A 12,926-nucleotide genomic window follows, 5' to 3' on the forward strand; every position below is an offset into this window, starting at 1 on the left:
TTCGGGAGTATTCAAAACCCAACAAATTTGTTTTCCAGTCAGTGGCAACATGTGAGCAAGACGTTTTTTTACCTGTTCTCCTGAGTCAGCAGCTTGATGCACGCTGTGTGCCCACAGTATATTGCATATGTCAGAGGAGTGTTTTCATTGATGTCTCGAGGGCTGCTGTCTATCCCCAGTTCTAGCAATGTCTGCACACAGTCAGCTTTCCCTGCTGCTGCAGCCCAGTGCAAAGGAGTCCTACGGGAAAGGGGGAGTATCATTAAAATACATGAATAGATTTACAATTGAAGCTATTAATGACATAGTGAGGTGTGCACAGGATATGCTTGTGCAGATTAATAATATACATTTTAAGAAATTCTCCAGCCAACTGCTGTAGCTGCATTTATTTAGTTGCAGATAAAGTAGACATGGGGCTGCAAAATGCCTATACCTTATACAACAGCATCTCTTCCACATATGGAATTGTACAGTAGGAAAAGTGACTGAAGTTTTCAGAGTAGAATTTGAAAAAAAACTTCATTGTCCACTGCATAGGGGCAAACTCTTCTCATCTTCACACCAACCACAATTAACCATGGTTGGCAGAGGACTCTCCATGAAGGTAATTAGAGAAGCCTCTCCCAGATGAATGACAAGGACTGAACACATCTAGCAGACTGCAACTTTGCCAGTTTCTGAGTTCTAGTACAGGCACAGACCAGAGCACATATAATTTCTTTGAATCTCTGCAGAAGAATCAAACTGATTTTGTTGTTGGCATAAAATCTGCATCCTGTATTTAGAAACTTTTGTCCTGTTTCCAAATTGTTCTTGTGAAAAACCTGAAAGCACAGACAACATCACAAAAGAAGTGTTTAAGAATAAAAAAAATAAAATTGAAAGTTTTCTTTCTATTCCTTTTCAGTCCCAGTGATTTCAGACTGGGTGCAATCAGAAACACTGTAGAATAAAAATCTTATAGATGTGTTTGTAGTGAAAAGCTTACCTTTTCCCTCTCTGAGTGTAATACATTCTGTGGAAATATCTGAGCACATGGAATAGGTGGTCATGTCTTAATGAATTTTGAAATGTAGGCTTTGCTCCCTTTGCTCTTCTTTCCATAGAAACACTGCCTGCTCAACTACATTTTAATGATGTTTAGAAACTGCTCCAGAACCCTGTTCATTTTATTTCTGTTCCATTTTATTGCACTTTTCCATGAAGAATGATATTATTTTAAAGTACCTAAAGGCCCAAGCCAAGAAAACCTTGGCTTTTGCTTCACTGAGCAGAATAATCAATGTGAATAGCCAGCTGGTTCTCTTTGCATTAAATACATTTATGAGTAAAGTTCCAAGGAAGGTAGGTGTGGGGTGAAAAAGAGGAAAGATGACTCTTCTGTACTTATGAAATAGAGATTTAATTGCAGAAGAAATCACAGGTCTTTTCAGAATAGAAGGTGAGGTTCCTCTGGTCCTGTAGGAGTATATTTTCATCTTAAATACCATAAGAGAACACTGCCATTTCTTAAATACAAATAACAGCAGCATCCTGGCTTCAAGTTGCAGGATCCTATTGTATTGTCTTAAAAAGAATGTTCATTTTTGATTGAAAGAAACTTAGGTGAGTCGTGGCAAAGTCCTTACAGAAATAAGCTCTTTTTCTAGAACAAACAGAAAGCTACATATAATTGTTTCTAGTCAGTTATGGTACTAAGTACAATACATGTGAGCTGGACGGGTGACAGTGTTTCTGAGCAAGCACAGCTCTCTGTGGAGTGCAGGGCATTACTAGGCCATGGCCTGTGAAACAGGAAACATGATTACAAGACAGAGCTGGTATCAGGTTATTAGAAAGGGAGCAGCAATTTCAGAGTTTCCATGGTTACCTGTCATCCACATCAAGGGCCTGCAGGTTGCACTTTGGGACTTTAGCCAGCTCACTGATGATATCGCTGTAGCCTGCAGCAGCAGCAATGTGCATACATGTTTTGCCATTCTCATCATCACAATTTATTATTGATGGTCCCTGCCAGTGGTCCAGAATGATGGAACACAGAATCCTGTTGCCACTCTGGAAGGAAGTTCAGAGAGGGAAAGTGTTTTACAATGGAGCTCACACCAGGCTGGATCTTCTCTGCTAGAGAATGCTAAATACAGTAATGGTATTCTTCTGTGTGTACACCAGAATCTCAAGATATAAAAGCCAAAATCTTCCAATCTCCAGCTGGGAATTGTACTTACTTTATGAATTTTCTAAAACACTCTGAACACTGGAAAAATAATAAATAATGAACCACTGCAAATATCTCCAGAAGTTGTAGAGTGTAAATTACTTAACAGAAATTACTTGTGGTTTTTCCTGTTTTGCTAAGCCAGAGTCCAGAAATACAAGCTTATATTTTCCAATAGAAATTTAGGGCTGAAAAGAACCTCAGAAAACCAACCCATATCTGTAAGTCTGTCTCAGTACACTTAGAAAAGCCATGTCAAATATTTGTTCAAGTGCTTCTTGAAAACTTTCTTAGCTAGTTTGCTCTGGTGTCTGGTGTCTTAATAGAAAGTCGACATTGTTCTCTAACCTGCAAATGAAATTGAACATTTTATATTCTACCTTAGTGGAAACAGAGCAAAAGAATTCATTACTTTTTTATAACAACAGAAACACAAGGTTGCAAAGGTCTTTCTGTATCATCAAATTCAATCCATGCAATCACTTGAACCTATGTTACATCATTCCTCTTATAAACTTTGTCCATTAAAGGCAATTAGGTTACTTTTGCCCCCATTACTCTCAAAGGAACACAGTTCAAGAACTTCTTTGTTTTTATGATCTGTATCTCTAAATTCTATTCACACTCAGGGCTGATTATATCCTTTTGTTTCTGTTCCAGCATTATTATTTGGATTAAATACTCCTTTCCTCTTACTGGTACTTGTTCTTCAGATGTATTTATAGGCAATCATCACATCTCTTTTGCATTGTTCTCTTGCTGCTCTAACCAATCATGGTCTTTTAAAGTTTTTTTTTTTTTTTTTAAATATGCTTTCTGTTTCTCTCATTAACCTAGTAACCAATTTCCTATAGTGTTTTAGTTATGTTTCCTTGAAGAGAGATGATTAAAATTGTACTAGTCATACAAAGATGTTTTTGCCAGATCTTTTACAGTGACACTGCTCTTCCTTATTTGTGTTAGAAATACCTCTTTTAGTATGTCATAGAACAGCATTTGCCTCGTTCACAGCTGCGTCCCATTAGAAGCTCCTAGTCATTTTGGAATGACCCTTTGCACCTCAGTACTTCCTTAAGTTTTTTTCCAAGCATAGAGTTTCTAGTTTTGGGGAGGACCTTCTGTTACTAACACCAAAGTGCCTGACTTGTACATTTTATCCTATCCAATTTTGTCCCATTTGTATTGCTCAAGATTTAAAGGTGATCCATAATCCTGTATGATATCCCCTTTCCTTCCTGTTAGTCTTTCTGTTTTTTATTATTGGAAGATTTCATCAGAAAGCTCCTATATTATGTGTCAAGTTATTACGAAAATATTAAACAAGAGTAATATCAAGTCTTATCCCTGAAAGTAATTTCCTTCCAGCCTCTATTCAACATTTAATCACACTCTTGTTTTCTGAATTTTAAGATACAATTTCTTTTGCTTCTCTGTACTTTTGTATCTTTTTTTGTAAGATAGCTACTTATTCTAAATATATATTTTAAAAATGGGTAGACATCCATTATCTGAAGACTCTACTATACAATTTTCCTCTCTGCTCTTGGGATTCAGCTTCCTGCCATATTTTGAACCATTGAGAGGATACATTCCAGGTCCCTGGAACATTGTGATCTCACAACTACTCAGTCCAGCTGAGAATTTCCTTAATCTATCAAAATATGTCCCTCTGAAATCAGGAATTTAGTTTTACATGTATTTTGCTTAATTTAGAGTCTAATCTTGATAATGTAATCCAAGCTTATCTTCTATGGCCAGCATTTTGTAACATCCTGATTAACCATGCCCAAATTAAGTTATAGTTGTCTGAATATCTAGTGAAGAGGACTGTTGATCCCCATATTCAGGAATACTGAGGTCCTATGAATAACTGTTGTTTTTATGGTCCAGTCCTTATGCCAGATACCAATATCCTCCATACTGGTAATAATTCCCAGTTACATATTTTCATCATTAGCATCAGTGAAATCCCTAGTCACATTCAAGGCTAACTAAATCTAGAATCTATTACATACTTCTAGGACTACCATAATAAATATCTATGTGTTATCATCCTTCTCTAAGTCAGTTTTGATACAAAAAATAATTTACATTAGTACCTTACTACTTCTGTATTCATGTTCTAGTTACTATTCCTCCAGTTTCATGCTGTCTTGCTAAGTCCAAATTTCACACCCTGCAGCTGCAGTTTCAGTCCCTCCATGTTCTTTCACAACTCTTAGCATCCACATAAGAAATTTCCCACTTTTCTGACTGGCATTTTATACTTTTACAGACTGTTCTGTCTCCCACCAATCTTCTGTTTTCTAGACTAAACAAACAATTTCAACCTCCCTGTGCAGGTCATGTTTTCCAATGCACTTATCATACTTGGTGCTTGCTTTTGGCCTATTTCCAGTTTGTCTACAGTTTCTTTCAACCATGGCACTCCAAACAACACAATTATCCAGCAGAGGCTTCTCTCCTGACACTGAAAATGACTTCCTGCAGCCCACATGTACCATATGTCTGTTAATACGTCCCAGAATAATGTTTGTTTGATTTATATCAACACCATAACCTGAACTCTTATCACTTTTGTAATCTGCTAGTCTATTACTCTTAATTTTGCACAAAACCCTTTAATTTTTTCACAATTCTGTATACAGTGTTATTTTATTAACTTCAGTTAATTCCTACAATTTCTCAAAATCATTTTGAATTTCATCCTTAGCCATGAAGTACTTGATGTCCCTGTAATTTGATTTTCACTGTGGGTTATATGTGTGTGCTGTATTTTGACACCTCATTATGGAACAAATAAAAAACATTCTTATGATACACCCCTGGTTGGACAGTCTATGAGATATTCACCTCCAAAGATTATTTGAACTGTCTTGAATGTGTCTGATAGAGAATATATGATGTGTGATACAAGTCTCTGGTTGATTTTGATGGCATCACTCCTTCTTATTCCCCTGTGGGACATCCTGGAGAGAGTTCTGTGTCTATTACAGCAAGTTGTGCCTATAAAAATTGTGTTATTGATGTTATTCAATGTGATTAAACTTGCATGTGATTAAACTTGCATTAAACTTCTCAAATGAGAAAGGAACAAAGAATTAGATTTTTAATGACCACTGTATTTGCCACATGCTTAGCAAGGCTTCTGTGCCATGTGATGAGCATTATTTTGTCACTTTTCCAGAGTTTTTGTGTTTTATTACATGGGATTAAAATGATTAAGTGACATTCAAACTATATAAACTACAATACTATACCTTATTAGGTATAGAAGCCTCTTATCTGAGGAAGCAGTATTTGCTCTGAAGATGGCTATAAAAATTCTGCCTCATTTCAACAATTCAATCAAATTGTTACTTCCATTTTCTAAGTGATCAAGAATATTTCCTAATATTTGAACTTTCTGCTGCATGAGATTTCTGGGCGATTGCTTGGTGGCTTTCCAGTTCTCTCTTCTTAGGAATGCCTTCTTATCTTTAAATTCCTCTTGGCTCTTTTGAAATTGCACTCAAAATTCTCCAAAAATGCTTACAGAGCCCTTATTCTGAGATTGATAGCTTTGAGCTGTGGTCACCAAAAATGTAGTGTTCCTGTGGTAAATTTACCGCAGTACTATTGTTAGACCAGGATGTTCTCTGGTAAATTTACCATAGGAAAATTATGTGTTTTTGTAACCTTACTGTACGCATCACTAAATTTCATGTTCCCTTTTTGTATTCAAATTCTTTACAGCAGAGATTAAAATATTCTCAGAGATTATCAGTCATTTTTGCTATTTGTTTTTGCTTTTTTGTTTCTAAATAGTTCTGCAGGACTTTTTCCCACCCCTCCCCTGCTCCTCCCCCAGGACTTTTGTTCCATCTCACACTTTTATCTGCTTCCACCCATTATTGATTCTCCTCAGTGAAATTTTCTTCCTTCGATCCCTTGTCTCAATTAAACATACTTTATTGTTCCAGGGTGACTTTACTTGTCTCAAACCAGGATATTTATGAAGAAGAAATCTCCTAAAGCCTGTATCCCTGAGCCCCTGTAAGAAAAACTCTGCGCTTTATGCAAATTTTTGTCTGAGATTTGTATCATCTCCAGACAATGGCGAACAGCCAAATCACTAACAGATATTTAACTCTGACACTTGATTACAACTCTGGTTTCTATAAGTTGGCTAATGAAAGTCAGACTTCTGAGACTTGCGTCTCTCAGTGCTATCCAAATAAGAAAATAATTATTCAGGAAGTATCTATCTAATGAAGTACCATGAGGAGAATCCCAAATCTCTGTGACACTTCTCCAGTTTCGACACTTCTTTCAGCTATGTCTACTTAATTTATCCTCATTGTTACTACAATCATGATTCTTATATTTCAGCCCTTTCTATGTCCAACTGATAAGCAGAACAATAATTTTACTTAGAAAGTTTCTTGCCACTTTCATAATATTTTACCATAACATTACATTTTATTCTGCCAGGTTTTCAGTGTCAATAAACATTGAGAAATTTGTTTTTTGTTTACACTGCACTGTATAGATGGCTATTTTTTTCCCCTCTTCAGAATATTCTAGTAAACTAGATAATGGGTTGTCCAAGAGGAGTCATATGAAAGGAGTCTGCTAAGCCTTCAACCAGTAATGGAGAGATGGGATGGGTAGAGGAACAAGCTATGGACCACTAAACTGGTCTCATGAAACCCAGATAAAATACCTTTCTACCAAGTAAATGCCTCTGGAGATTATATGGTTAGGTTGTATTAGTTCTCTTATATTTCCTGTCTGTTTGTACTAGCATGCAGTTTAAAGCTTTCTTATACGTACAGCCATCTTTGTCAGGAAAGTCCCCACTAGAAGCTCTTGATGTTGCCTCTTATCATTAGCACTGAACTTTAGGTCTGCCTGTGTTTTCCTGTTTTCCTCTTTTCCATTCTGTCATTTTCTGATTTCTCAGTTATGAACACAAAGCTACCCCTGAACAGCCTGAGATTTTGAGCATTATTTCACTCCTTTCTGCAGCACCAAACAAATACTGTCACCATTGCACTACTCTGGGAGGTAACTCACTTTTACAAAAAAAGCAAAATTAATTACATCTACATAAATACTTCTAGCTTCCTCCTGGAAACTATCCCTGGGTGCTGTTTGATTATTATGTTAGAGAATTCCTTTTGTCTTTCCTCTTATCCTTCACAAACAAACACACATAGTATCCTTTAAGCTGAAATCAACTGTAACACCAGCAGGACCATTAGAAATAAAACAGCCAAATGAAATAAAAATCTTTTTCTCGTTGCTGAAATAAGGAAACATGAGCCATTTAAAGTATTTTTGAGCAACCTATAGCAAAATTTGAACAAATAACTTGTCTGTGGACTTTTCCTTTATAACCCTAGATGAAACTATTATGTTGGTAAATACATCTTTCCCTTCAAATAACTTTTTAACCTTTTTCTTTATTCTAAAATTCAGTATTTACCAAAAGCAGAAGCCATTCCACATTATTTTCCACATGGTTCTCTTGATTGGATCTTGAAAAGCCTTGGTCTTTAACTCAAGGCTATTCTGGAAGAAACTGTGTTTAGTTACAGCTATACTGGCAAAACTCAGCTGTTCTTCCAATTCGTTCTTTTCCCTTATGTGATTAATTTCACCGATGTGCCATTTTCCTCATGTTCACAGGCAGAGCACTGGAGCAGTGCATCACATCATTACTTTTATTGTAATATGATTTAGAACTTCACTCTAGAATCAGAGCAAGATGAATGTTGCATCAGCTGTGAGGATAAGTCAGGTTGGAATGAGATATTAAGGCAGTTCTCAGAAATCTATCTTGTGGTAGGTGCGGTGTCTGCTGTTTTAAGGATGGGGAATGCCAGAACTCAAAAACAGAGACATAATGTTGCTTCTAGTCTGCAGCAAACAGTGCTGTGGGAAATGTCCTTATATTGGCAGTTTGGCTTACTGAAGAGTTTTGCACACATTGGTGCTTTCCCCCATGCATCGAGGACTTTCAGCACCTCCCCCTTCTGCACCCAAGATGAGACAAAGCTAAGAAATGGAAACATCTTCACTCTACCTAATTTCCTGGCTGCTAGATGGCTGAACTTGGCAGTGGGGAAGTGAGCAAAAATTCAGAGCACCCTGTGGATTCTCTACCCTGAGAGGACACAGAAAACTGGTCTCTGTGATGAGGAAAGAAGCAAGTTATAATACCATCTTCATCTTACCTCCTGCCAGGGAAACTGTGCCAGAGATTCCCTGAATGCAGCCCAGGCACTTCACAGAGTGTGTTTCTTATGGCAAACCAATACAAATTAACAACTCTGACACCACTGTAGATATATTGGTGAGACTTAGTCAGCTTAGAGAGAAGCTCATTTGTCTTCTCCTAACCCAAGCGCTGCAGCTTTACACACCCACTGAGACAGCATCTCTGCAGAGTCAGAGCAACCCAGCTTGGCTTGACTTTGTGGCACTGTGGGAAAGAGAATGTGTTGTTGTACAGGAAAGTCCTGTGGTCCTCAGAGCATTGCTGCCTCTGGTACAGCTAGGGCATTTAAAATATTTAAAAAAATATTTTTCCTTTTAGCAGCCTTCATGTGTGTTGGAAAAAAGTACTGAATGACAAAGGCAGTCATGGAGGCATGATTCCGGCTATCACATGTCCCTGCCTCTCTAGCCCTCTCTTTGCTCAAACAAAACCCTGCATGAAACACTGGCCAAGTTTCTGTGAGAATTTATTTTCCCTTGGAGTCTAAGTGCATATGATTTATTGTGTAAATGACTATGACTATGACTAAAATCACTTGGCAACTTTCCCCTGCTATTGCATTGTTGCAAGGACTGATTTCTCCAAATGAGCTGTTTGCGTGCTTTGGAAAAGAGGTAATTTTTTAAATCTGCAGAAGAATAAGGATTTATTCTATCAGAGAAATGGAAGTATTTGTCTTCAAGTGCTGCCTTTTTGTCAGGCATAGGAAATCAGGACATGTATAGATATGCAAGAAGTGTGTGGCACATACATTACTCATATTCTGGCATCCACTGTGCAGTTACACATAGACTGTGAGCTGGGAAGAGATCTGGCAATTATTCTGTACCTACCTACAGGATCTGCCCAAGACAAATTCCTGCTAAGCTCAGTGGGAATTCTGTAATTGATTACCTCAGACATTTGATTGGCGTGAACAATTACATTGTCTATGGCATGTTCATACTTGAAAGACTTACTTTTTAACAGTTTATTATTTCAGTAAGAGTTTTTTTGATGATCTGGCTGTACTTGTGAGTTTTTATATCAATACTGCAAGTCTGCAGATGATATAAAACTGGGAGGAGCTCCTGACAACCTCCAAGGCAGGGAGGCTCTGCAGAAAGACCTTGATAAATTAGAGAGAGAGGCAACCATCAACCATACAGAGTTCAACACAGGAAAGTGCTGAATTATGCACCTGGCATGGGGCAGCCCTGGATGTACAGACAGGCTGGGGAATGAGAGGCTGGACAGCAGTGCCATGGAAAGGGCCCTGGGGCTCTGGTCCATGGCAAGCTGAACATGAGCCAGCAGTGCCCTGGCAGCCAGGAGGGCCAAGCGTGTCCTGGGGGCATCAGGGACAGCATCAGCAGCCAGGCAAGGGAGGGATTGTCCTGCTCTGCTCTGCACTGGGGCAGCCTCACCTCCAGTGCTGGGGGCACTCCTGGATATCACAGTATAATCAAGTCACTAAACCACTAGAGAGCATCCAAAGGAAGGCAATGGAGATGGTGAATGGACTTCAAGAAAGCTGTATGAGGAACAGCTGAGGTCCCTTGGTCTGTTCAGCCTGGAGGAGACTGAGGGGAGACCTCACTGCAGTTACAATTTCCTTATGAGAGGAAGAGGAGGGGCAGACAGGCCTCTTTCTCTGTGGTGACCAGTGACATGATCCAAGGGAATGGCCTGAAGCTGTGTCAGAGGAGGTTTAGGTTGGATATCAGGAAAAGTTTCTTTACCCAGTGGGTTTTTGGGCACTGGAACAGGCTTCCCAGGGAAGCAGTCACAGCACCAGCCTGCCAGAGCTCAAGAAGAGTTTGGATAATGCTCTGAGGCAGAGGTGTGACTCTTGGGGTGACCTCTGCAGGGCCAGGAGTTGGACTTGATCCTTGTGAGTCTCTTCAGCTTATTCTGTGACAACTTAAAATGAAGAAATAGTTTGCAGCTACATAAAAAATGAAGCAGCACTTATGAACATCCTTCAGCACTGGAATTTAGTTGTCTGTACCAAATAATTCTTAAAATCCTCCCTGGCATTCTTTAGGCCTGGGTCAATTAATACTTTCCCTACCAGTTGCTGGAGCTAAAATGGGTACCAGATCATTGCCAGTAAGTGGTCTGTGTATGAACACCCTGTTTGGGTAAGAGAGTATAGCAGTAGGGACACAGGTTGTCCCATGATAGTTTGCCTCAGTGCCAGAGCCAACACTCAAGCACATTTAATTCGCTTTTTTAGACAGTGTCACAAATATTTAGGGCACTTAATGGAAAAAGCTTCTGCTGGTATTAAAGCAAGTTTATTTCTTACTCAAAACTATTTGCAAATTCTTCTATCTTGTTTTGCAACTTGACAGCTCACTCTGTAGATCCCTGCTGCTAAGTAATGTTCCAGGCTCCGCAAGCAAGAGTTGTACCATTGCTAGAATGACAATATTTACAAAAGAAGGTGATTTTAAAAGTGCATATTTAAAAAATGGAAGTTGAATATCTTTTTGACTTGTTTGTTAATAGTCAAAAATGTCTTTAAAGCTTAGTGACATAAAAAAGGAAATCGCTATTCCTCCTTTCAAGCCATCTTTAGAAAACTGCATGAAACAAGGAGAAATGAAGTACAACTTTGCAGGGAAAGAAATCTGCCTGAAACCAACTAGACAGTGAACCATGCCCAGCAAATGCACCTTTTCTGGTCAGTCCAACAACAGACATATCTGCAGCAGAGAAACACTCACTGGGTTTTAAGATGGCTTTGGAAGTCTCTCTGAATTCTTCCACTGTATGTAGCCCACATGAAAAAAATGGATGCTGGGCAGAGAGAAGGAGAGAAGTGATCCCTTGGGAGAGATTCTGAGCCACGACTCATTTCTCTGGCCCCTTCCTCTGCTCTGGCTGGATAGCCAGCTGTGTCCTCAAGATGTCCTGCAGCAACAGAGACATTCTTTCCTAGAGATCCTGGCATTTAAGTGTGCTTTCACCTTCCAACCAATTACAGAGAAACTGTGGTGCTTCGCCAACCAAACACAAATTAATACTTACTTATGCATTTCCTTTACAGTGTGTTTTATATATACAGGTATTTCACTCTCCTCTCTGGAAACAGAGGAATGAAATAACTGCATTGTTGCTATGGAACAAATACTCTGGCTTCCAATTTTTTAAAAGTTTGCACTCCAAATCAGCCTATTTAAAAATCATAGGCACGACTCCCCATGGCAGATTGTTATTTTTAATAGCTTCTTTCTAGTTGCATTCTTTTTATTCCTACAGGTTTGAATTTCTTTACTTAAAAAAAAAAAATCTGGTCTTTTTTTGTGTTTCCTTTAGTAGAAAGCTGGTATTTTCATGTAATCATTTGACTTTGGGAGCCAGAGACAGAGAACAAGACAAAGAAAATTCTGGTAAAAATGATTACAACTGGCAAGGCAATGTAGCAAGATTCCAAATCTTCCCAGGCGGTTTCCAAGGTAGTACTAATACTGTTATAGTACAGAACTGTGTAGCATCATAATGCATGCTGTACGGTATATTTTATATTATATTTTACCAGGATTTCAATAATAACATTATGTAGAATTGTTAGAATGGCTTTATACCCTTTGTCCCTGTATCATTTACAGTTTTGTATTTCAAAGGTGTGTTTCCTTTTCACTACAGTAATTAATGGTGGCTGAAGTGAAAGGAGAGAAATACCTCCTGAGACACTTTTAATAGGCCTGTCTGCACCAGCACATAGAAACACTGCATGTGTAAAAAATCTGGCATGAGATACTCTCATACCAAACAGTAATGATCAGTGTTTTTGAAACTGATACATTTGCACTTGAGATGTGAACTTGAACGGCAGGAGACTTGAGTTTCTCAAAAGAGCAGGCCTTGGCGTGGGCAAGGTCAGTCTGGCTACATGGATGGGACTGATCATCCCACGATGCCTGATGGAAGACAAAGTCACACACATGCAGTCTTGGAAAGAGTCAGCACGGAACAATGATTTCATATGAAATATGCCTCATGCTCATGAATTTGGGTTTGAATGGTGGGCAATGATTTTCATATGGTCCTACTGTGTGTTTCAGCCCAGTGTGAACAAAGTGCCTCTTTCCTGCAACTTCTGAAACAAGTTTCTGTGCAGTGTCTGGTCTTCCCCTCACATTTAAAAAAAAAAAAAGAAATTAAACACAGGGCCCTATTCAGCCAAAAATAACCCCTGCAGCTGTACTGCCTGAGCTCTGTGAGTCTCTTGTTCTCTGAAGATATTTATACAATTCTTAAAGGAAAAATATCTCCTTTCCAGCAGTCACAGAGGAGAGGAGGCAATTAGACATAACGATGATCCCATCCAGGAGAGCTGTTGTTCTGTTCTCTGCAACAGCAGAGAAAGTTGTGCCTGTCCACAGTATCCAAATCTCCTGGGCCTAAATGGGCAGCAGAGAGCACTGGCTACAAGTTGTTGTTTTCTTGGCCAAG

General features: G+C 38.8%; 1 protein-coding gene across 2 annotated transcripts in view; it reads right to left on the reverse strand.

Annotated features, from left to right (window-relative positions):
• The window catches only part of ANKRD55 (ankyrin repeat domain 55), a 46,831-nt gene that overhangs the window by 13,698 nt on the left and 20,207 nt on the right, over positions 1 to 12,926 (reverse strand). For both annotated transcript variants that reach the window (XM_064736329.1, XM_064736328.1), the window contains exons 7-8: positions 1,874 to 2,058; positions 73 to 240 (exon numbers count right to left, since the gene is read on the reverse strand). In XM_064736329.1, coding sequence (XP_064592399.1) covers positions 73 to 240; positions 1,874 to 2,058 — 353 coding nt within the window. The remainder of the gene's footprint in view (positions 1 to 72; positions 241 to 1,873; positions 2,059 to 12,926) is intronic.

Source organism: Zonotrichia leucophrys, chromosome Z (genome assembly GCF_028769735.1).
Source record: "Zonotrichia leucophrys gambelii isolate GWCS_2022_RI chromosome Z, RI_Zleu_2.0, whole genome shotgun sequence".
In the NCBI taxonomy this organism is placed as follows: domain Eukaryota; kingdom Metazoa; phylum Chordata; class Aves; order Passeriformes; family Passerellidae; genus Zonotrichia; species Zonotrichia leucophrys.